Here is a 25,913-nt window from a genome sequence, read left to right on the forward strand (position 1 = left end):
GACATTAAATTCTGTGCATCTATTTTAAAATGTTGAGTGGCCCAAACAGACATTGGTGGGCAGAGCTAGTGTAAATAGCGTTTACCAACAAGAGACGCTATTTGCACTTAGTGTAGACACTCCGTTTTAAAATACATACAAGATATATAAAATATAAATATTTAGAGTAATTATAATTTTTAATCTATTATTGCATTTAGACATTACATATTTTACGGTTTAATTGATGTATCGATTTCTCATATGATTAGTAGACAAAAAGGTCACCTATATTGAAGGACCTTCAGTAAATGTTATAATATTTTTGTAACTTGTATATCAGTACACCAAACACACAGTGAAGCATTAACTACCTTCCATCCAGGGACTGTGCCAGGATTTGTAGGCAGCTTACCAAAGCAAGGGCATCATTTCCTAAGAGGAAACATGGCATTGAGCTCAATGCAATCCAGCCAGTAAAATGCGGCAGCTCCTGATTTATGTTTTCCATGGAGGGTGGGTTAATAAAATTAATGAGGTATGTAAGCATTAACCTCAGCAATACAAGACTGGGGTGAGTGAACAATGGCAGTGGATAATGCTGAGAGCGCATGAGATGAATATGAAGATGAAGATGAGATGAAGTGCTTCTAAATTAAAAGTGTTTCTAGCAAAATAATCCAAAGTAGCATTTTATTAAAAACAATACAAATATAGAAAGAAAGGAGTATGAGAAAAAGACATTCGCACCACACCAACCCTTACCAAACAGAGAGATTCTGCGTCTGGCTAGAGCTCCGAGTTTACAGAATAAACTAGGAAATAACAGGAGAGAGGACAACTGTAAGAGAAGGAATGAGGGAATCGAATGGGGAAAAAAACAAGATAGATGGAACTGAAAATATACAATGACAGAGTAGCAAAGGTGAACATGGAGACACAGACATGCACTCAGCCATGTGTGTGTACACGCACACATAAACACACATTTCTCTATCATGGGGAGGACTTTCCATTGACTTCTATTGTTGAGCGAATTAAATTTTCTGTCCCCTAAACAATTTTGCATTTTCAGATATTTCTTAAAGGTGCACTCAAAAATATTTGGTGTATGTTTCGCTACCAAAAAAGACAGTCGCCTTGGACTTATACTGATACCAAATCGCAATATCATGCAAAAGCAAATTTATTCAGTATTTATTTACTGTCGTCATTGTATATTAACATCCTATACTCAATCACTCATGATTAATTATTCCATGAGCTCAAGATTCAAAATAATGGGAGGTTACTAAAATAAACTGAGTAGTATTCATCTGGTCATGTGATCTCAACATGGACACCCCCATGAGGGGACCGACTCCATGGCTGTGTCTGAAAACTTAGGCAGCTGACTTGTTGCCTCGCTGCCTTTTCAGGAAATGACTTTGTAGGCAGTAGAAACTGATTTCGGACAAACTTCTGAGACAGCGTAATGGTTAAATGATCTACAGTAAAATAGAGTAGTTTTTTAAGTTTTTAAGTTTTCAGACGCAGCCCATGTAAAATAAAGCAGCTTTTATAAAGCTACTTATATGAATGGAGCCTTCATCTCGAGTGAGTTTTAAATATATTTTAAACATTTTACAAAAGTACTATTCATTTTGTGTGTAAAACTTTAAATGAGTAAAACATGACTAAATGTACCTTTAAGACATTATTTAGTAAGTTTATACATTTTACTCATTGGAGACCGTTGGCTAATGTAAGAAAAACCTGACCCACATAATCACATAAACATTTGTCAAGGCGGTCTGTTGTCACAAATTACCTGGTGGCCATCTCTTTTTCTTTATTTGTAGACTGGCAGCTATCTCTAAGGGAAGACATTGTAGTGGACAGGAAGTAGAGATAGTGATTTTTGAAGTATTGATCTAACAGTGGCAATACAACCTGGGACAAAAAGAAAAAGAGGCTTGAATAGAGAATAAAACGGCAGTCATCAGCTGAAGAAATGTTCATTTCAGATTTTTGTAGTTAGGTTTTGAAGTGAAGATTTTTAGTGCACATTAATGAGATTGATGGTTGTGGAGGTCAGGGAACAGCTGACTGTTGTTATTGATCTTCACGTAGGAAAGAAAGCCTTCTTAACTTGCAGGCTGCATATTGTCTCAGAACAGGGACGCATACTATCACACAAAGCAAAGCATGACATCTAATCAATTACGAGATCAGCAGTGACATGACCCACAGAGAAGTCTATATGTTTTCAAAACATGAACACATCACACCAGTCCTCAGGTCCTTGCACTGGCTTCCAGTTGCATTTAGAATTGATTTTAAAGTTCTGTTACTTGTTTATAATCACTATGGCTGGACCTCAATACATTGCAGATATGCTCATAGAATATAAACCTAACAGATCACTCAGATCATCAGGATCAACTCACTTAGAAATACCAAGGGTTCACTCAAAGCAGGGAGAGTCTGCTTTTAGTTTATGCAGCCGCACTGAACCAGCTTCCAAAGAGATCAGGTGTGCTCCTAAGTAGCCACATTCAAATCAACTCAAAACACATCTTTTTACCTATGCATTTGTTGATTGAGCACTGTGCTACGTCCGAACTGTTTGCATCCTATTTTATACATATTATCTTTTTATTCTTTAATTTTTTTTTTCCTGTTTTTATTTCATTTTTAATGTATTTTATATCTTTTATGTATCATCACTGTTATTTCTATTCATGTTCTATTTTTATTCTTCTTCTTTATGTAAAGCACTTTGAATTACCATTGTGTATGAAATGTGCTATACAAATAAAATTGCCTTGCCTTGCCTATATGGACAAACAACACAAAAGCCATAATTATCTGTAAATACACAAATTCACTATGAGCACTGTGGTTCAACTGAAAAAACAAAACAAAACAAAACAAAAACATGTAAATGTTCATCCCATAGCTTTGAACAAGCTGAGACATTTGCTTCAACTATCCCTTTAATGCTTGTTTGGTTATTTAAATAAGTCTGTCATCCTGACTGAGCAGCTATGCTGTGATGGATTCTCATGGATTTCAGTGTAAAGTTCTGTTCCAAATGTCTGAGCTGCATTAAAGATGTCTAACCTTAATGAAGAAATTAATTTGTTGTTCATGGGGAACTCTCTCGGTCCTGTCAATCTGCCCTCGAGCTTGAGCAACCTCTGCAAAACATAACACAACACATAAATTAAATGAGCAGATTTCAATGCAAGGTTTTCACATGCTTCAGACAAGCCACAGCAAATGAGATCATATAGCTAAAATGAACTGAAATTCTGATAATTATAAGGAACACTTCACCCAATAATATTTCATCCACCGAAAATCTCAGTAGTAGCTCTCAAATCTAATTTGCAATGTTTTAGTATAATAGTACTTATTATTATTTTAAATTAGCTTTTATTTGTATGTTTTCTAGGGGTGTGACGAGATCTCGTGTGACAAGATCTCGCAAGACTAAAATGTGACGAGACTTCTCGTCGAGGCGAAAAGTAGTCCTGTGATATTGCCATAACAGAGTGTTAGGATGATTAGGAAAGAATATGCCACCGCTACGTTTACATTATGCCTCCACTGTCGTTTTGCTTTGAATTTAAATAAAAAAACATTTAATTCAGTTGGATAATGGTCGCCGCCACTCCATATTTACAGAGTTATCGTGAAAGTGAAAGTAAACGCGAGGGCGCATTCAAACACGATTTCAATAACGTTACCCCGCATTTTGAAAGCCGCTCCCTGATGCATGCAAATATCTCTCAATATGAAAATTATTTTAGGCTGGGCAGTGTAGTTGTAACCATCTCTTAGCTCTGTATCAAAGAAAAATGTGGTCTTATTTGCACTTTGAATATTGAGAGTGCGATTATGGTTGCACTTATTGTAAAGTGTTGCCATAAAAAATTAATAACAGTTTTCTCTTAATCTTATTAAGCACAGCAATAAGGTTTCATTAGTTAACATTAGTTAATGCACTGTGAACTATCATGAACTAACAATAAATTACTATTTTTATTAACTAACATAGATTAATAAATACTGTAGCACATATATTGCTCATTGTTAGTTGATGTTGGTTAATTAATGGTAATAAATGAGATCTTATTGTAAAGTGTTACCATTTTTATTTATACTGTTTTTATTTCTATGATCAGTTTGTGGAAAGGAGTTCAGTTAGGAGGTCAAAAGTTGTAGAAGCTCATAATTCATGTACAGTAAGGTCTGAAGAGACTGAAATCATACAGGAGAGAAGCCAGTCAGTTGAGTTAGTGGCAAAACCTTTTAAAGTGCTTCAGTATTGTTGTCTTTTACTGCATATTATAATTAATACTCAGAAAGTAGAACTGAAATGACATTCATTACGTATTTCCATTATCCATATCCATATCCATTGAGGATTTCTTAAAAATAGTGTGTAAAAATCTTGTCTCGTCTCGTCTCGTGAACTCAATCTCAAGTCTCGTCTCATCTCATGAGATACCTGTCTCATCACACCCCTAATATTTTCAGTGATTTTGTTATGTACTATTGTCATTTTTATTAATTTGTTTTTAATGTTCCTATTTAGCTTTAATTTCTATTTATTTAATTTCTATTTATTTCAGTTTCAGTAATGTTAGTACTTTAACCTAAACTAAAATTTATTTTGTTTAGATGCCAAGACAATATTTCTAATTTTCGTTTAAGTTTTTTAAGTTAAATTGTTCATCTAATATTTATATTTTATTTTATTTTAATTAACAAAAACTATGTTTAATAGTTTTAGCTAACAATAACACTGTTTTGCACTTCTACATATTGACCATAACATTTATATGAATATCAGCGAAGGCTCTATGGATGCTAGTGAGATTTGAAAGCAGATTTAAAGTACAATTTTTGTCTGTCCCTCACATAAAGCTATCATATGGCTTCAGGAGACTGGACTACTGTTGTGTAGTGATTTTTTTTTTAGCTTGACAGCCTCTGTCCACATCCAAGTGCTAGGTAGGTTACAGTTGTAGTCAGTTAGTGATTACCAAATTACATGACAAAAATTGTTATTTAGTAACTTAATTAAATTACACATTTAAAGGTAATATAATTTGACTACTTTTTGATTACTTTTAGATTACTTTTGAACTAACTCATTTTAACATTGATTTGAATAGGATAATCTGTATCCATATTGATTTAAAAATACAAAGGGAAAGAAAATATATGCCATCCTTTGTTATCAACAAACATGTAGTGCATTAAATATAACATTACGTCAGGGTTTCCCACAACTGGGGTTCATGATGGAACTACAGGGGGTTTGTGAGTTTAATGAAGTTATTAAATTAAAAAAAAAAATAATAATAATAATTTTAAAATAAAAACAATCAAAATTAACACTTACTAAAAAATATGAAATATTTTATGTTTACCTGCACGTTATGTGACAATTAACCAACATCAGAGAACCATGAACTTAAAAGGTGCTGTATGTATTTTTTAATGTACTAAAGCATAAAAATACCATAATATGTTTGCAGATATTTAGGAAACATGCTAAGTTCACATACACAGAAAGACAATGCTACAGCCAGTTATTTTACTTTGAAATGTGCGTTCCATGTTGGAATGTCTGTTTTTGTCTGTGTGATCCTGCCCACTGCCAATTTACCCAATAGTATTTTGACAATCAATGAATTATGAATAATTTACTGCAATTGTGAAAATAATGTAATCATGTAATCAATAAAAAAAGTAACTGTAGTCTGATTACCAGTATTTTAAAATGTAATATAATCTAATTACATGTATTTAAGTTTTGGAATCTGATTATGAAATCAAGATTACATGTAATTAGTTACTACCCAGCACTGTACACAGTGAACAGTGAAAATTCTGTCACCATCCTCATGCCTTTCCAAACCCATATCACTTTCTTCTGTGAAATATATATATAAAGAGCTGTGTGAAAACTGCTTTTGCATTTCACAAAAGAAAGTGATATGGGTTTGGAAAGGCATGAGGATGATGACAGAATTTTCAGATTTACTGAAAACTATCATTTTAACACCCCTTCAGATTAGTGAGGCCTTGCAGTTAATAGGCAGATATATAAGAAGACAGATGTGCAAATAAGTAAATGGAGAGAAGTAGAGTGGAAGAACAAGGGAATGTAAGTGTCTGTGTCTAACCCAGCTCTAGTAGCTGCTCCTGGGCTTGCTCAGTAAGACAGAGGGCTTGCTGGAGCAAGCCGTAAGCGAAGCGGCTCGCAATCGCTGGGGAATCAGCATCTGCCACCTTTTTGTTCCTGTGCAGTGAGAATCCAGTCAGTGGAAATGAAATGGACACTTCAAAGGCATCATGCTCATTCTAGTTTTCAGTAGCAGGAAAGCACCCTCACCTCTTCACTGAGTACCCATTGATTTGGAAGAACTTGAGAACATCTTGAGCTTTGTCTCTGACTCGACTCTTGTCTTTAACACTCAGAGCATCATAAGGTACAAGCAGAGGGTGACTGCCCCCTCCTGGACAAAAACATAATTCAGAATTAACAGCCACAATGGATTTTAGTCCTGCTAATTAGGCTTTGAGACAATTGTCATTGTTAAGAGTTATATAAATACAATGCATTTTAATTAATTAAACTGCTGACAGTTATTAAATTAATTCCTACACTTAGCTTATAAGGGCACTGCCTTTGTAATTAGTGCATATTATTATAAAACTTTTTTAAATATATGACTGATTTGTCATTCTAGGACAAATATTTGTGTATAATGACTGCTAAACAGTTTATTTAAACTTACACTCTACTAGTTTCATGTTTCCATGTTACTCCATGGTCTTCTTTCATAATAAAGCAATATTAATAATGTGCAGTTGTTTATTTAATGTGTAAAACTTTAATTGTACTATATTTAATATTGTGTAATAAGCAGGATAGTGTACAATCAACTGGTCATTGTAGCAAAATAAACCAGGGTGTTTCAGGGTGCCGCTGGTGATTATTTTGCAATTGGCTCACTTTAAATTACTCTTTACTTAGTAAGCAGATACAATATTGAAGAATATGAATACAAACATTAATATCCAAAGGTTAAGTATTTGCTTACATTAAATATCTTTCATTGCCTACACTACCATTCAAAAGTTTAGGGTGTTTAAGATTTTTTGAAAATGTTTTCAAAAGCAACAAAAGCAAAAGCAGTCTCTTCTGCTCAAGGAAGCATTTATTTGATCAAAATACAGTAAAAACAGTAATTTTGTTAATCTTCAGTGTCACATGATTCTTCAGAAATCATTCTAATATGCTGATTTGATGCTAATTACATAAATACTTTTTTTTTTTTTTTTAACGATACTTTGATGAATAGGAAGTTTTTATTTGAAAGTCTTTGCTGTCAACTTTTGATCAATGTAATGCATCTACGCTAAATAAAAGTATTAATTTCTTTTTTTAAAAAAAAACAGTAGTGTATATATACTGTACAGTGTACATTCATTCCTCTTCAACCCAGTATTGCCATTTCACAGTGTCTTGTTTCACTGTAAGACACAGGTGGCTGCAGAAACCCTAATTTAATTTACTGTATCATCTCTCACAGCAGTCCATCTGTAACACACACCTTTACTCTCCAGTTCCTGCAGTTTCCTGGCTGCCCAGATGTGATGATAATTCTCAGCCAAACGCTCTGCCATGGCCTTCAACAGCAGATTGAAAGTGCAGTTATTTTAATCCTGTTAATGTACAGAGCCGGCTGGCAGTATATATATATATGAGGCAATTTCTAAAATGACTTCTAAAATATGCTCTAAAATATGTTATTTGGCCAACTAATATTTTAAAAATATCTAACAGCTATTTTAACAATACAAGTTACTCAAATAAAAGCAGTAATCAATGGTTAATAACGTAATCTCCTCTTTGGCCTCTGTTGAACTGATTTATATTGTGTGGAATTCATTGAAGCTGCTTACATACTGATCCCAGGTCAGACTGACACTGCTGGTGTCCACAGGCTTTGGACTGAACGTGGAGGCTCCCTCAAAAGACAGCTATTAAAAGGACAAAACAAACTTACTTTCTTCATAGAAACACAACACATTTATCTGGTTTGGTAATAAGCATTTGTCAAACCCAAGTCTGTTTTGAATGTATCCCATGTTCTCTGAATAAGCAATGTTTTTTTAAAAGCCTAAGAGCTGTTACTCCAGTCTTGGTGAGCACTATTCTGAATCCCAATCACTGAATCCCAATTTGTTATTTGTTATTTTACAAAACAGCGTCAGTACAATTTATGCAGAAAGAATTTGCCTTAATAAATAATTTGCCTTAACAAATAATGTGTGTGTGTGTGTGTGTGTGTGTGTGTGTGTGTGTGTGTGTGTGTGTGTGTGTGTGTGTGTGTGTGTGTGTGTGTGTGTGTGTGTGTGTGTTGGGGGGTACAATACAGCACTACTGAAATTCCAAAATGTTATAATAAAAGTATTAACAGAATTATCATTATTATTATTGACAATATTGTAATTATTATCATTATTATTTTATTTGGTTACACTTTATTTTAAGGTGATTGTACTTATAAGTACTGAGTAATATTAATTTACTACATCTACGTACACCTGTTTGCCACCTGATGTCACCTGGAGTTTGGGTTCATTGCTGCCGTCGCCTTTGGCTTGCTTAGTTGGGGACACTTGACATTTGATATTCAACAATGTTTTGATCTGCCTGCATTGACACCCTTGTATGCAAACTGAACTGAGCTGGATGATGACAGTTTGCTCCAGTGCTAATATAGATAAATTAACTAAATTAATAACTATTGATTTTTTACAACATAATGAATCAATACTGAATTTACTTAGGCTGGACAATGCCACAATTTTCTTTAAGAGCTGCTGTGCAGCCAAAATTATAGTTATCAATGTTAAGCTGCTTTGACACAATCTGCATTGTAAAAAGTGCTATATAAATAAAGGTGAATTGACTTGACTTACTATAGAGTTAATGGTTAGGGTTAGTGTTTGGGGTTACACGTTAATTTACAGTACATGTACTTACAGTGTAGTTACCCAAGAAAGTACAGGTTACTACATGGGTTAATATGGATAGGTTACGGGTTAGTACCTAGTTAAAACCCAGTTATTGTAATTGCTATAATAAGTACAGTACAGTCCAAAAGTTTGGAACCACTAAGATTTTTAATGTTTTTAAAAGAAGTTTTGTCTGCTCACCAAGGCTACATTTATTTAATTAAAAATACAGTAAAAAACAGTGAATATTGTGAAATATTATTACAATTTAAAATAACTGTTTTCTATTTGAATATATTTCACAAAGTAATTTATTCCTGTGATGGCAAAGCTGAATTTTCAGCATCATTACTCCAGTCTTCAGTGTCACATGATCCTTCAGAAATCATTCTAATATGCTGATCTGCTGCTCAAGAATCATTTAATGTGTACAATTGTACAAAATATTTGTGTACAATATTTTTTTTCAGGATTATTTGATGAATAGAAAGTTCAAAAGAACAGTGTTTATCTGAAATCTAATCTTTTGTAACATTATAAATGTCTTTACTGCTTTACTTTTGATTGATTTAATGCATCCTTGCTGAATAAAAGTATTCAATTTCTTTAATTTCTTTTCAAAAAAATAAAAATAAAAATTCTTACTGACCCCAAACTTTTGAACGGTAGTGTATAATGCTACAGAAGCTTTGTATTTCAGATAAATGCTGTTCTTTTGAACTTTCTATTCATCAAGGAATCCTGAAAAAAAAAGTACACAACTGTTTTCAACATTGAAAATAATCATAAATGTTTATTGAGCAGCAAATCAGCATATTAGAATGATTTCTGAAGGATCATGTGACACTGAAGACTGGAGTAACGATGCTGAAAATTCAGCTTTGCATCACAGGAATAAATTACTTTGTCAAATATATTTAAATAGTACACAGTTATTTTAAATTGTAATAATATTTCACAATATTACTGTTTTTTACTGTATTTTTAATTAAATAAATGTAGCCTTGGTGAGCAGACGAAACTTCTTTTAAAAACATTAAAAATCTTAGTGGTTCCAAACTTTTGGACTGTACTGTACATATGTACATGTGGAACAGGACTGTAAAATAAAGTAGTTTAGGGTTAGTTACTTTTAATTATGCATAATTTACTGTTATTACTAAAGTAAGTACATGTAGTAATGTGTAACTACATCACTTTAAAATAAAGTGTTACCTTTTGTTTTTTTATTTTACAGAACAACAGTAAAATTACAATACTAACATTTATAGTTATCTTAATTTCTTTGCTTTCAAACATTACACCATTGAAATTTATACTGATATTTATTTATATTGGCGGAAAACCGCAGGGAGGCCTTAACGCTTCTCTTTGTTTACAACAATAGATTTATAAACGATTCTCATTATGAATTTAGGAAGATGGTTGGCGTATGTTGCGTCAAACACACAGCACTTGCAGCGTAGCATTTACTGTGAATCAAAACTGAACAGTGCTGTGCTTTACTCTGAAACATGCAGCATGTCAGACTATACACTATATTTATATAATTACATCATAACCTAACATTTTTTACTTTATACAATCATCATAAAATAGCCAATAACCTTTATACAGTCACAACCCCACACCCCTTTACGCAATTCAGGTGGGTCATACTTTTCAGGTCTGAAAATATGGAAATCTGTATAATCCTTATTTATAGAAAAATCACATCTGTGACATTTGTGACAGTTGTGACATGTAGGGAGGATTTTGGAAGCATCCTTTTTATGGACATATTTCAATTTTTCTAGTTCTCCAAACATAGACCAGCACTATTAAGATGCACATATATCATCATGCCTTCTTCATACTAAATGTAATTTTTGGGGGGTAATGCATTAGAAGTAACACAAGCTACTGTATGTAATTAGATAACTTTTTTTTAAGTACCTAGTAAAGTAATGCATTACTTTTAAATTTACAAGAAAAATAGTAAAGAAATAGATTTATTTCTTCAAATAAGTAATGCAAGTTATTTTGTTGTCCAATTCATTGACTGACAGCTCTCCTGTCTCCATGTTGAGAGAAATCGGGAGTAAGCGCAGAGGCGTAGTGTGCACACTGCACAGTGTAAACATGATGGTTATTGTAGTTCTAGACTAAATGTGAGCATGCATTTACTCAACCTGTAATAACCTGTAATAATTAACTGTTGAATAATAAAATATACTCTCACTTTATTAACATTAGCAGAGTCTTTTCTGCTGACATTCGATGATCTATTTCAACCATTCTAATAAGCAAAAATTACCTTAGTTAAACATCACATTTGAGTTTAATTTTGGTAACACTTTATTTTAGTGTCATTGTTACATACTGTATGTTACATGTAGTTCCTTTAGTAATAACTATAAATTATGCATAATTACATGCAACTAACCCTAAACCACACCAAACCAAACCCTAATCTTAAACCCATAGTAAGTTACATGTAGTTACTTCATATTACCAGTATTTAAATAAATGTATAATTACAGTGTAACAAAGACACCTTAAAATAAAAGGTAACCTTAATTTTTTTAACTGCTGTAGTATAAGTGTTGAACTTTCTTCTCCTGAGTCCAATTCTTCTGCAATACCAGAATAGCAGCACAGCTGAAAGATGTGTTTGAGCTCTGTGTGTGGATTTGCAGTTTTCTTCAGCCTGAGACTTATTCATTTTCATCAATTCTTCCAAACACTCTCCATTACCTTGCCAGATTGTGAGATCCTCCTAGCTGGGTTGTGAAAGCTTTGTGACTCCCCCTCATTGGTCCTCTCAATGGTCCAGCCCAAGAACAGCATGCATTTCACCGTCTCTTTAATGACCCCTCGATAACCTTCTTTATCCTAAAATACAGAGCAACCTCAATGTGTGAAAATAAACTGCATGTTGCCTGTTTTAATTTCTTTGAAAAATACTGAATATCTGGTGTTGTTGTTTGTAAAGAGTGTTAACTACCTTCTCAGATAGAGCTCTGTAAGGTTTTAGGAGTGGATGAACTTTAGCACTCTCAGAAAGCTGTTCTCCATGAACCCAACCGTTACCAAACTGGAAGAGAACCATTAAACACAAATGGCTTTAATACAACAGATTTCCCAAGGTTTTCACTATATTAACCATTATCATTAAGTAAATTCCTGTAATAAGTAAAGTATTAAACATATTACCTTGTCCAGTGACCATTTCTCATGTGTATGCTTCTGCATATTTGTTTACCACAAACTCAAGCGTCTCTGGGATTGTCACACTATAAATGCATGAAAAAACTGGATTATTGTTTATCACATCAAATAAAAACACTACACTTTTCAGAAAACGTTAAAGTGAACTTCTGAAATCAGTGCTTATGGTCAATTAGATCCAGCTCAAGCATGTTTATTTGCCCTGGTTTGGCATGTGTCATGGCCATTTAAGTAAATAAAGTCTTACTTTGAGGTGTCCAGGGGTTGAGGACAAAACCGTCTCTCTGAATCCATCACTAAGTGTCTCTCTCGTCCGCCGGTGCAGCTCAGATCAAGGTGGTCAGGGGGAATCGCCCCTGCAACTGCACTGAGACAACCGAGGGCCAGTTTGAATAGCTCTGCATCATAAGACTGTGGACAAATTTGAAAAATATTTTAATAGTAATAGTAAAAATTTTAATAGTACAATTCAAATGAAATTTGAACTGTTTGATATTAGAACTGACATTCTATCTAAAAGACACTTCTTAGAGGCAATGAATTGTATGGTGTAATTGTGTAATTGTCATTCACATGGTTTTAATGGCATATTTGTAACATAAACAGAGTGTAATGAAAGAGCCGTTTCTGTCTTTTCTCACTTTTTTGGCAAGAGCACTGAATATCCCCCAAAACAGTCTCCTGGTTAGACGAAGTTCTTCCTCTGAGGCGGAGCCAAAGCCACCCCATCCATCATGCAGACAGTAGTACTTCCTGCTCTGCTCATAATGATTGGTCAACAGCTGGGAGAGGAAGTGACCACAGTGATAAGTAGAATTATGAAAACCTGATGTATCTTTAAATATTTTTTGATTAAATGCTTTAATTTTTTATGTTTTCTCTTTAGACCTTAAGTGGCATCTTTGAGTTTTCCAACAGTTGAGGGACATCAAACACAAGATTACGCAGCAGAAATTGCAGCATGGAGGGATTCAGTTTTCTGTGGGAATAAAGTTGCACACTTGCAGTTGATAAAAAATAAGAATGGATTATAAATAAACAGACCCATACAATGTAGAATTGTGTTTTACAGTAAATGAGTAAGTTAATCCACATTTAATGGCCTACTATTTGCAGAAATCCTTAAAACAGTCACTCTTGCAACTGTATCAATCGTATTAATGACTTTTAATAAATAATAAGATCAAAACAAAAAGAAGCAATGTCTAACATCCTCACTTGCACACTGCCAGCAGACAGTCCTGTATGGCATCTCTCTGGGCCTTAGTCAGTCCGCTGGCTTTAGAGAGGCTGTAGACACCCTCCAGGAGCCTGTCCACCAGCCTGGTCCAATGAGATGAGGAGTCACACAGCAGAGAGGAATACTTACTCAGCAGTGGAAGCATGGCCACACATATGTAACGATTGAGGGCCAGTGCCATGTCTGTTCCACCTAACCCCATCTGCAGAGAAAAGATTTATATATTGAAGCAAAGAAATTAAAACTTTTATTCAGCAAGAATGCATTAAATGGATCAAAGTGACAATAAAGACTTTTACATTGTTACAAAACAATTCTATTTCAAACAAATCTGTTCATCAAGAATCCTGCAACAAAAATGCATCACGGTTTCCACAAAAATATTAAGCAGCACAGCTGTTTTCAACATTTACTATAATAAAAAAGTTTCTTGAGCATTAAATCAGTATATTAGAATGATTTCTAGCCTGGGTGCCAGCCCGAACCCCGCCCACAACATTTTTTGGACGGGAAGTTCGGTCTGGACTCGATCCATTGTGGAGTAATTATGCTCGGCTCCCAGAAGGCCGAGCCAATCAAATTGCCAGGGCGGGCTTTAATCGATGATGGACAGGCTATCTGCGGTTACGTAACCACCCATGTCATCAAAGAGCGCTTGGGTTGAATTGGGGTGTGTCTCAATCAGTTCCCTAGCTCCCGAGCTCGTGAATCAGTATATCGTGTATACGAATTCGGGCACTGATAAGGACAGTAAAAGATGCTGGTTCACTGCACATTGGGACACTCATGACTCTATTTCCGGCGACGTGACAACGTCCTCGTACAACATCACTACTGGTATTTATGAACAACAACATAGCTGATATTTTCTGACATTACTTGTAATGTTATTTAAAGTACATTGTGATTAATTATTTGCTTGTTACATATATGTGCAACATTTCAGCCGTGAATAAATTATAAACGTTAGCTAGATTATGTTCATTACCTGTCTAGCGATGTATGTTTACTGAAATATAATAAAATAACGGTTTGTATTTTAAAAAACATCTATCGCGTATCGTTATTTGTAGTGAGTTGGCTCACGTGATTCAAGTTTCGCGCTTCAGAACTTCCGTTAAGGGAGCATAGTGAGCATCGATGCTCCCTGGTTTTCACGGTGCATTGTGGGACTTTTGAGGGAGCGAACGTTTCAGTGCCCTGGAAGGATTCTGCGATTGAGACAGCCCTTAAAATGGCCGACTCCCTGGTCAGTGCCCTGACTACTGAACTAGGGAGCTGATTGAGACACAGGGTTGGTTTTCACCAACGATGACTGCAGCTGGAGAAGTAAGATGTTTAGATTCCGCTATCACGTCTGTAATAAAAGAAATCGACAGCGCATTAATTTTAAAAGACGAACAAAGAACCGCAATCAAGGCATTTGTCGATGGGAAAGATGTGTTTGCCGTCCTTCCAACGGGATTCGGCAAAAGTTTAAGTACAAGTTCAACATACGTCACTTACTGCGTTGCTCTGATTGGTTGTAGGTCTATCCAATTGAGTGCAGAGGTTTTTTTTTTTTTACTGGTTCGGTTAAGACACGCCCCATAATTCAAGTGCAATGGAGCAGTATCAGACTCACATTCTGCCTAGAATATGAGTATGACGAAGTCAGGCTAATGATTTCTGAAGGATCACGAGAAACTGAAAACTGCTAAAAATTCAGCAAGTAATAAATTACATTTAAAAATATCTATTTTTAATATATATATTTTTAAATATATTAAAATAGAATACAGTTATGTTTAATTCACAGTATTAGTGTTTTACTGCATTTTGATCAAATGAATGCAGCCTTGGTAAGTAACCTCATTCAAAACCACTGAAATCTTTTGAATGGAGGTGTATATATGTATGGGGTGATTGTCATCATTAACTATGTTACAAATGTGTTCATGGAATACAATTTTACTTGTATTATGAGACTCAAATTTCAATTAAAGGTTTCTTGTATGTTGAGTTCTGTGTATGGTCAATGTCTTCAGTTTTGCAATTACCGGACCCGCACGTCATATGGCCTGTTTTAGGGGTGGTAGAAATGATATTTTCTTTTTCTGCTGCATTAAGACAGAGCTGTTGAAAAATGTAGAACAGACAGAGCTGCTGGAATATGTAGAATTAAGACTGCAAGACTTTAAGTCCTCCTTAACCTTTATTTTGGCGCCCATTGCAGGGTTCAAGTCTTAATTAGAGCTCCCAAACTCAAGATTTTCAGTAAATAAATGCATTAAATTTCAGGTTAATTCCTCACACAAAACTATTGTTTGACTTTAAAAGACCTGAATACCATGCATGAGTTGAATGGACTGTTTTGATGATGTTTTTGGCATTTTTGGAGCTCAAGAGCTCCATTACCACTCGTTTGCATTATATGGAAAAAAGAACAACATACAGGTAAAACTCAAAACGATTCAAGAAGTAATATGGGTTTAAAACAACAAGTGGACAATATTCAAATTTGGGTGAACTTTTCCTACATGAAATGTCTGCATCCTTACAGCATCCATGTTAACAGCTGCTTGCAGGTCTGGCAGGAAACCATACTCCAGTAAACGTAGCAAGAACTGCTGGTCCTGAACTCCGTAAACTCGATCCAAAAACAGTACCATGGCTGCTTTGTGATCCGGACAAAATATCCGAGACATGTCTGGCTCGACCACTACATCATCTGAGTATAACAAGCACAAAATATTTTCAACCACCAATTAATCACTTTTTGACTTCAAATAACTGAATAAACAACTTTGCCAGCAACTCCAAAATAAATGTACTTAGTTTATTTAAAAACTGAGCTCAGGCTCTCTCATTACACTGATCCCAGTTTTTAACAATCAACAATCAAATACATTTAGAAAGATAAGTTAATAGTCTGGGAAAGAATGATTTTACATCATGAATGCAGGGCTCAACATTAAGTCATGTTGGTGGGGGGGGTTGGGTATTTAATTTTTTCTGAAGCAATATTTTCATCAGTGTTCTACCAGCTTTTACATATTTAAATCTGCAATATTTTTGATATTTAACCAAGGGATAAATTATTAGCCTAGGTTTATTTACCTTTATAAAGGGCAATTTTTTAACCATATTAAATGTATGTGTCGTCTTTCATGTCCAATTCTTACATTTAATCAATATATTCAATTATAATAATAAGACACAATAATAAGATTGGTTGTTACCAATCAAATCAAATAATTTACACTGCAAAATTAATGTTATGAGATTTATGTTTTAAATAAATTTTTGAATATACAAATAAGAAATGTAGGAAAAAATACAATGATGCTTTTAAACATGAAACTTAAGCGCCAGTAGGTGGCTGCAAGTCATTTAATGAGAGTCATGAGTCATTCAGTCAACCAATTCGTTTAAAATGCTAAATCATTCAGTAACAAAACACTGCTGAGTGTTGCTTTAAGAATGCATAATAGTTCTGCTGTGTTTAGTCAAATAGAACAAAAACAGTCAATATTGTGTCTAAAATGTAAGTAAATTAGTATTAACTACTTCTTTATTGAACTATAAAATTAATGTAACATTTGCAATCATGATAATATTCGGGCAAATCGGCTCCCTTGATCGTGTTATGTTACTTAACTATATGACATGATATAAATAAAAAAACAAAACAATTAATTTTACCTCAGTATGTTTCTTCTGTGAGTTTCTTTATATGTGTTGTTATGCTCATTTGTTTTGATTTCTCTGAAAGTCTCTAACAAAGAGACAGGCAGTGCAAGCCTCAAGAGCGCGACCTTGTTACCAGAAATACACTGATTACACTAAATGAAATAAAATCAGAATAATTCTCGTGTTTCGATGCTTCCCTAGTTATTTTTTGTCAATGAAGTTTTAATCAGGCTACTTGTCCGGTCAGGCAAGTAAAATTCTCTTTCACTTACCCCTTCAAAAATAATTCACTTGTCCCAGACAAGCGGACAAGCTTTAATGTCGAGCCCTGATGAATGTATATTTTACTTAAGTTTGCAAGTCAACAAACACCCACACACGCACCTGTGTTTACAATTGGTAAAGTAAAAGGAATATTTATGATGCCCTCCAGATCCTCTCTGGGAACGAGAGACCTCAAGATTGCCCTGAATCGGATGGCCTCACCTTTCCCCACTTCTATGAGCTGCAGGCCACATATACACACAATAGAGACAACCATTAGCAAACCTTGAGGAACCTTTCAAAGCTTTAATGAAAACTGACTGGGCCTTAAAAAGCAGATAAAACCAATTAGCCCTTTCCAACTCATTCTTTCAAACACATTACGAGGCTCTTATCTTGCTTGCGGGTTTCCCAAAACACTTACATGCATCTCAGGGGCGCAGCGACCTAACAGATCGATCAGAGCAGAGTAGAAAGTCATTATGGCATATCCCATGTGGATGACATCATCATCTTCATCATCAAGCATGTCACTAAGAGTGCAGGTCAGAACGAGACATGGCTATACACGAGAATGAGAAAAACATAGAATAAAACTGAAACGCAACACTCACAGTGTCTGGTTGGAACTGTGTGCACTGGCTGCACCGGTTTCATCCTGCTGGTGGGAAATTCTGATCGCTTCCTCCATGGTTGCGAGAAGACCATTTCCCCCCTCCCCTCGAAGAGCAGGGCCAAAGCACTCAGGTCGACGAATCAGAAGCCTCACCACCACATAGGCGTTCTCCTCAACACTCTCACCTGTATGAGGAGTACAAGCAATCAAAACCAATCGGAGGTGTTCAATTAGGTTTCACTAGGTCAAGAATCCAGATTAAAACTGATCATTACCATTGCAAAATACTGCAAAGCGCAGGAAGTCTAGATAACGTTCTCCCTCTACAGGATTCCATCCAATATCTGGGTATCCTTTGGAGACCAGCAGAGCACAACTACACAAACCACAGCCTGCCAAATACTGCACAACCTGTACAAACACATTCAGAAAGACCAGACCAGAGAAAAAAAAAAGAGTTCAAAATCACCAAAAGTCAGAAGGGATATACTGTAGAAGAGAGAAAAAGCAATCAGTCAGTAAGACTTACTTTCTCAAGATCCGCCTCAGTAAGAGCAAGTGCCAGCTCGTTGTTGTCCATGACAGAAGCGGCAGCCACATCCAGAGGAGTTGATCCTCTCATTGAAGGAGACGCTGATAAGAAAAGAAAAAAAAAAAAAATCACATTTACTTTTGTCTACTTCTTAAAAATGTTCAGGTAAGGTTTTTAAGTATTTATGAGATAAACCAGATCAGTATCACATACCAAGTCCAACATTGCTGTTGTCAAGCAGGTAGCTGAGATGATCAAACATGGCCTTCTGGTTATGGCGACTGATTCGACAGAAATAACACAGGAAACGACAGCAGTGCGCAACCATCTTAGGGAACATGATTTCCTTAATGAGGCAAAGGAATCAGTTAACAGAGGACCTCACAGGAGTGAATGAACTAAATGATTAGGTTCTAATTTGTGTGGTTCAGTTATGCAACTGACATCTGACTACTGATAATCACTAAAAGTATTTGATAGTATGATTACCTTGGATTCTCTAGCACCAAGGACATTCACCATAACTTCCATGACGGTCTCATGCATCCCCAGAGCTCTCATCAGATTAGGATGCTGATAGAAAACTTTATTGTTCATGATGTCACTACACAAGATAAATCACAGGTCTCAAATAAAGGATAAACTGGTTTGGACATAGCAGTCCATGAAAACTGCATGATGGGATCAAAAAGTACATGAATGATCAAAAAGTAGTTATTTTGGCTGAGATGTTTAGTGCCTGATTAGAAATGCTAAAATGAAAAGAAGTCTCTAGGTCTGCTCACCAAGACTACATTTTACACAGTAAAATTATTAATATTGTGATATTTATTACAATTTAAATATTTTTTAATTATAAAATGTAATTTATTCCTGTGATGGCAAAGCAGATTTTTTTAGCAAGCATTATTTCAGTCTTCAGTGTCACGTGATCCTTCAGAATATCAACCCCATTCTAAAATGCTGTGATGGTGTTCAAAAGATACTTCTTGTTATTATCAATGTTAAAAACAGTTGTTTGTGGAAACTGTGAAAAAACTGTGTTTCTTTCAAAAAAAAATCTTGACCCCAACCCTTTGAACAGTAGTGTATGTTAAAGGATTAGTTCACTTTCAAATGAAAATTTCCTGATAATTTACTCACCCCCATGTCATCCAAGATGTTCATGTCCTTCTCTCTTCAGTCAAAAAGAAATTAAGGTTTTTGATGAAAACATTCCAGGATTTTTCTCCATATAGTGGACTTCAATGGACCCCAAACGGTTGAAGGTAAAAATTAGTTTCAGTGCAGCTTCAAAGCGTTCTACACAATCCCAGACTAGGAATAAGGGTCTTATCTAGAGAAGCCATCACTCATTTTCTAAAAAAAATTAAAAATTATATACGTTTTAACCATAAATCAGTGGTCTCAAACTGCCGGCCCGCAGGCCATTTACGGCCCGCCCTCCCCCTCTACCCGGCCCGCAACTAATCTCAAAAATAAAACATAATCCGGCCCGCGAAATTATTATTATTCCCTAGTTGCTACCTGACTGATATGCAAAGAAAAAGTCGCCGTTCTAAGGGGCATTCACATATCGCGTCACATAAGCGGCCGCGCCGCATTCTCCTTTCCAATGCGCTTTTGCTCCAGTGGCGTCTGTCGTTGCTATGCAACCATGAGCCGCGCTCTCAACCGCTTCGCTTCTATTATGAGCGCACTTGCCTAAATCACAGTAAAAGCACTCGACTTTAAGTCACGAGCGTCGATTTAAACCACCGAAACGCGTCCGATGCAACCATTAAACGTTACCGATGTTCAAACGGCATCTTGGACACATGTGTCTCAGCTGTGTGAGCGCAAGCGCTGCCAGGTGTCTGTCAAAAAACAGAAGAGTGTACAAATGTATTCAGGGATTGTATTTGTTCAGTACAGTGTTGTTCAGTGCAAGATTTTAATGTTATTTAAGCTAACATAAAGTAAGGGAAAATACTTCCACTAAATGTTAAAAACTAATAATGTATGTAACAATGAGAGATTTTTATTTTTTGACAAAATAAAGTTGATATATATAGCTCCAGTTTTTTGTTTATTCCTGACCCCTCCACGCCACAAGTTTTGCTGGTTTTGTTCCTAAATTACACATTTTTTTATTCCATGCACCTTGTTGGATGTGAGAAGTTGCACCAGACTATTGCAATTAATAGTATTATATTAGTAGGCTATATTAGTAGTATTATATTAGTAATAGTATTATATAATTATATTACACTCTGTAACAATGAGAGAGACACTGCTGTAGTAGTATTTAGTAGTAATATTTTATTTAGTATGGTAAATAAAATATTTATAGTATAGGTATAAAAACATTTTAGTAGGCCTAATGAAAGTAAATGAGAAATAATGCAAAGGAAAGTAAATTTTCTGAAATGTTGAGCTTTCTTGCGCTTGAATGTTAATATGGCCCTCCTATGAGGTGTCAATCACAGAAATGGCCCCCCGCCAATTTGAGTTTGAGACCCCTGCCATAAATGCTCATCTTGAACTACCTCTCTTCTTCTTCTCTTTTAGAATTCCGGCAGTGTAGACACTGCTAAGTGTATTACTGCCCTCCACAGGTCAAAGTTTGAACTAATTGTTATATACGTGCACTAGCAAATTGAATATGACAATTTAGTTCAAACTTTGACCTGTTGAGGGCAGTAATACACTTAGCAGCATCTACACTGTTGGAATTCAAATGGAGAAGAAGAGGAGAGCTAGTTCAAGATGAGAATTTATGGTTAAAACATATAAAATTTTAATTTTTTTTAGAAAATGAGTGATGGCTTCTCTAGATAAGACCCTTATTTCTCTTCTGGGAATGCGTAGAACGCTTTGAAGATGCACTGAAACTGTCATTTTGACCTTCAACCGTTTGGGGTCCATTGAAGTCCACTATATGGAGAAAAATCCTGGAATGTTTTCATCAAAAACCTTAATTTCTTTTCGACTGAAGAAAGAAGGACATGGACATCTTGGATGACATGGGGGTAAGTAAATTATTAGGAAATTTTAATTTGAAAGTGAACTAATCCTTTATTTTATATTGCCTAAGCTAAAATGGTCAACTCAATCATTTTTCTTTTCTTTGGGGATAGTTCACCCAAAAATGAAATTTGCTGTTAATTTACTCACCCTCAGGATAACCAAGATGTAGGTGACTTTTTTCTTCATTAGAACTGAACATTATTTACAGCATTATTACCTGTAATCCACAGCCTCTGCAAACAGTCCTAAGTGAATTCATGACAGTCTGCAGCACAAGCTTCCCATCACATAATGACATATGCACGGGAGCTCAAACATTGAGAATCTATGAAAAGTAAATATTCCCGATGGAGCTCACGCATATATAGGTTGCGGCACCCAGGGTACGCACAAATAAGTACAATTTTGATGAACAATACAACACGCAATGTCTTCCATCTATGTTGTAAACAAACACAGAGCTGACATATGTCATTATGCGACAGGAATCTCTCGCTCAAGGCTATTGTGAATGCGCTCAGGACAGTTTGCCAAGGCTGTGGATTAGAGGTAAAAATGTTGTAAATAATGTTCAGTGAGTGAACTATCCCTTTAATTTCAAAGAAGGTTGACTTTCTCGTGCTATTTGAAAAAGTCAAGCGACAATAATAGAGTGAAACATTTAGTGCTGCATAATGACTAGTGTTTTGCTTACTATTTTTAAAAAATAACCCAGCTATCGTATCTCACCCCAGTCCTCTAATCATAAGTTCCTCTTCTTCTTTGCCCATCCTGGCCTTGAGCAATGAACGAATGCATGCTAGAGCCCACTGTAGGTTAAGAGTGTCTTCCACAGATGCCTGGCTGATACAGTAAGCCTTCTGTAGCGGAGCAGACATCTGGCCATCCAGCCCAGCATACTGTTGTAGCAGCAGGCTGAAAACAGCACGCACCAGATCAGGGTTTTCAATCGTCCCCTCCTGGGCCCAAAGGAGCATGGTTTCTGATATCAGCTGCTGCAGAGAGACTAGAAAGTGAGAGGTCTATTTTAGCCTAGAATCATTGAAAGAAACTGTTCAGTATTACAAGTAATAAGAGGCTATATTAACACAGTTCATAACATAATGCAGTCCCAATGTAACAAATGAAAGCCAAAAGAGACTGGTAGTGTTTCCGACCAGGTTTGTTCACAATCTCCTCAGGCAGGCCAGACATTCTCCTCTTTAAATGAATTATTTTATCCACTAGGCCTTGGAGGTGATTCCTGATTGAAAGGTCATCCTCATTCTCATTACCCGAATCACTGTCTATCTTAATTCCTGAATTAAACAAAGACATGGGAATAAATGCTTCATGTATGAGAGGTCATAATGGCAGTTGATGGGTTTACAATTATGGCATTGGTTGTCCTAATTGGCTGCCTACCACAGTGGGTCATTAGATCCTGATGGAATTCCCACATCAAATCTTGGATGTCCTCTGGGCACGGACAATGCTGACATTCCTCCCGGAAGCTCAGCATCATATTTATCTGAACGGAGGAAAAAAAGAAACTCATTAGGAACAGATGAATCTGCATGAAATGAAAATTCACCCTATTTTATAGATTTTATTGCGAACGATTCATTCATTTTAGTTTTTGTTTTTTACAAGTTGGAACTCATAATTTTTAATCAAACTGATGACTTAATCTCCAGGTGAAATTACACCCTAATGACATATGCAGAATTTCTCCAATCCTTTTTACTGTTTAAACATGAAGAGTAGTCAGGAACTCAACGCGCCTTCAAACAAGTCCAAATGAGGGGCATAGACAGAAATATCCAAATAGTGTATTATATCAAAAGCGTCCGCACACTCCACCAAGGATGAAAAAAAAATCCGATGCTAGACAAAAAAAAAATTACTGAAAAAAAGGGCAAATGTTTCGGTCACATTTGGCAGGTCACATGTGACCGAAACGTTTTTTCAGTAAAGTTTTGTTTTTTGTCTTGCATCTGATGTTTTTTCATCCTTGGTGGAGTGTGCGGACTCTTTTGATATGATACGCTATTCTGTTTAAACATGCCTTTCTTATAATTGACTGCAAGCTTGCCTTCAGATCTGCCTGCCCTCCATCCAATAAACAACTAATGGATAGAACCAAGTTCCCACCCTAAATCTTTTCCTTTTTTTGAAAATCCATTTCACTCAAGATGCAAAAGAAAAGATCTGTCACTACTTCCATTACAACATGACTTTAAAAGGATAATTCATACAAAAATAAAAATGCATCTAAAAGTCATCAGAAGTTACTCAACCTCATGATTTTCCAAGCCTGTGGCTGTATGACTTTCCTCTACGGAACACAAAATAAAATATTCTGAAAAAACTTTAATTTTATTGGCTTTTTTATTAAAATATCTTCATTTGTGTTCCACATAAGAAAGTCATACAGGTATGGAATGACAAGAAGGTGAGTAAATGATGACAGAAGTATACAGTCCAATCCAGTTATCCTATGACCTCTGACCTGTTCCTGGGGGGGGAACGGAACTCTTTAGTTTTGCGTGCAGTGAGGGCAGCAGACATGTTGAGCGCATCCATAACTTCATTGTACCGGAAGCGCTGGTTGTCTTGGAGACGACCAACAAATTCACCTGAGAATGACATTACAGCTTCTACTCTGTGACGCACCTGGCAGTCACACAAGTACTTCAGAAGGTGGCACACCTGATGAAGAGAAAAAAAACAGTCAAAAGTTTGGAATAATTAAGATTTTACAAAGATACTGGCCAAGACTTAATTTATTTGATTACAAAATACAGTAAACATTTTAATATTGTGAAATGTTACTACAATTTAAATTGCATTCTATTTTAATATTTTTAAATGTAATTTTAAATATTTGTAATTTTTTTATATTTTAAAATGTAATTTATTCTTGTGATGCAAAACTGAATTTTCAGCATAATTACTCCAGTCTTCAGTGTCACATGATCCTTCAGAAATCATTCTAATATGCTGATTTCTTCTTATTACCGGTATCAATGTTGAAAATTGTTGTTTTATTCAGCAAGGACTCATTAAATTGGTTCTTTTGAACATTGTTGATCAAAGAATCCTGAAATGCAACAAAAATTTCAACAAAAATATCAAACAGCAAAATCTGTTTTCAGAAAACAGTTCTTTTAATTTCTGATAATATTTCACAATATTTTTACAGTTTTTACTGTATTTTTACTTGGTGAGCATAAGAGACTTATTTCAAAAATATAAGAAAAACTCTCTTCCAAACTTTTGATCAGATAAAGTAGATAATGACTAAATTGTCACTTTTGGATGAACAACCATTTTAAATGATTTATGCCAACCTGTAATTTGACAGCTTCTGGAAGCTTCATCTGAAGAAGACTTTGCTGAGGGACATTATTCTCCCAATCTCTACCCTCCTTTTCCTCTCTTTCTCCATCATTCTCTTCAAGTTCATCCATCTCCTCTGTTTTACATGTTCCTCTCATGTAACTGACTGGCAGGATGAGACTAAACACAGCCTCCAGATCTGTCCCCTGATACACACCCATCATCAGGAGTGTGTGAAGTAAACCGATCAGAGGAACCAGCAGGAGCTCTATGCTGCCCCCTGCAGGATCCCTCACACCCTGATCAACTGCTGTCACTGCCTCCTTCAGCATTGCAATGACAACATCCTTTAATACATCCAATGGGAATTCCGGGCTGTCTTGGCGCAAATTTCTCCACAAAGCCTTACTGTTATCTCCATCCATCACGTCTATTTTATAAGCTCTAATGAAGCAAGGTGATGTGAAGCGCATTCTTGGCCGCAAGGAAGTGCTGAAGTCACTTCCTGGGAATCTTTGCACTTTCCTGTTTTTTCTGAAAAGCGTAATAGACTGCGTGGCATCCGTTATGGGTACAATGTATTCATGGTTCATTGCCTGCCTGGCACTGGCATGGGCAGCGAGGTGGGTGTTGATGAGAAGGTTGTAGTAACTTATCCGCAGGTGACCTGGCATTCTAGAGCACTGCAAGGCGAACAAGAGTTGTGATTGGTCCACATGGCTGCAGAGGGCATGGCTCACATGCGTGTTTCCATTAGCAGAAAAGGCTGAGTAGAGGCGAAGGGTGTGGTCATGGAACTTCAGAAGATCACGCAATTCGGACAGTTCCAGAATGTCCACACACCTGAAAGAGAATTTTATAGTTTACATTTTTTTTTTTTTTTTTTAAGTTTTGTTAATTTAACAAAATTGTTTTGCGTTTTAGAACTGAATTTTTAAACAGCAGATTTTTGGAGTGGAAAATAAACTGTAAATATTCAGATTACAAAAATAAAAACCAGAATTTCAGATCATACAAAGTAGGCCAAAGGTAAAGCAGGG

The 25,913-nt window shown here is 35.6% G+C and overlaps 1 protein-coding gene across 1 annotated transcript in view; it reads right to left on the reverse strand.

Moving 5' to 3' along the window:
* The window catches only part of ryr2b (ryanodine receptor 2b (cardiac)), a 95,434-nt gene that overhangs the window by 49,316 nt on the left and 20,205 nt on the right, over positions 1 to 25,913 (reverse strand). The window contains 29 exon segments of the mRNA XM_048190252.1: positions 354 to 414; positions 745 to 794; positions 1,790 to 1,911; positions 3,085 to 3,161; positions 6,165 to 6,280; positions 6,374 to 6,497; positions 7,599 to 7,674; positions 7,951 to 8,028; positions 11,746 to 11,883; positions 11,996 to 12,085; positions 12,205 to 12,234; positions 12,236 to 12,284; positions 12,467 to 12,630; positions 12,861 to 13,001; positions 13,108 to 13,198; positions 13,438 to 13,661; positions 16,000 to 16,169; positions 17,516 to 17,636; positions 17,820 to 17,928; positions 18,010 to 18,196; positions 18,287 to 18,422; positions 18,541 to 18,644; positions 18,757 to 18,889; positions 19,033 to 19,147; positions 22,282 to 22,558; positions 22,710 to 22,850; positions 22,957 to 23,062; positions 24,037 to 24,243; positions 24,885 to 25,716. Coding sequence (XP_048046209.1) covers positions 354 to 414; positions 745 to 794; positions 1,790 to 1,911; positions 3,085 to 3,161; positions 6,165 to 6,280; positions 6,374 to 6,497; positions 7,599 to 7,674; positions 7,951 to 8,028; positions 11,746 to 11,883; positions 11,996 to 12,085; positions 12,205 to 12,234; positions 12,236 to 12,284; positions 12,467 to 12,630; positions 12,861 to 13,001; positions 13,108 to 13,198; positions 13,438 to 13,661; positions 16,000 to 16,169; positions 17,516 to 17,636; positions 17,820 to 17,928; positions 18,010 to 18,196; positions 18,287 to 18,422; positions 18,541 to 18,644; positions 18,757 to 18,889; positions 19,033 to 19,147; positions 22,282 to 22,558; positions 22,710 to 22,850; positions 22,957 to 23,062; positions 24,037 to 24,243; positions 24,885 to 25,716 — 4,269 coding nt within the window.

Source organism: Megalobrama amblycephala, linkage group LG5 (assembly GCF_018812025.1).
Source record: "Megalobrama amblycephala isolate DHTTF-2021 linkage group LG5, ASM1881202v1, whole genome shotgun sequence".
Taxonomy (NCBI): Eukaryota; Metazoa; Chordata; class Actinopteri; order Cypriniformes; family Xenocyprididae; genus Megalobrama; species Megalobrama amblycephala.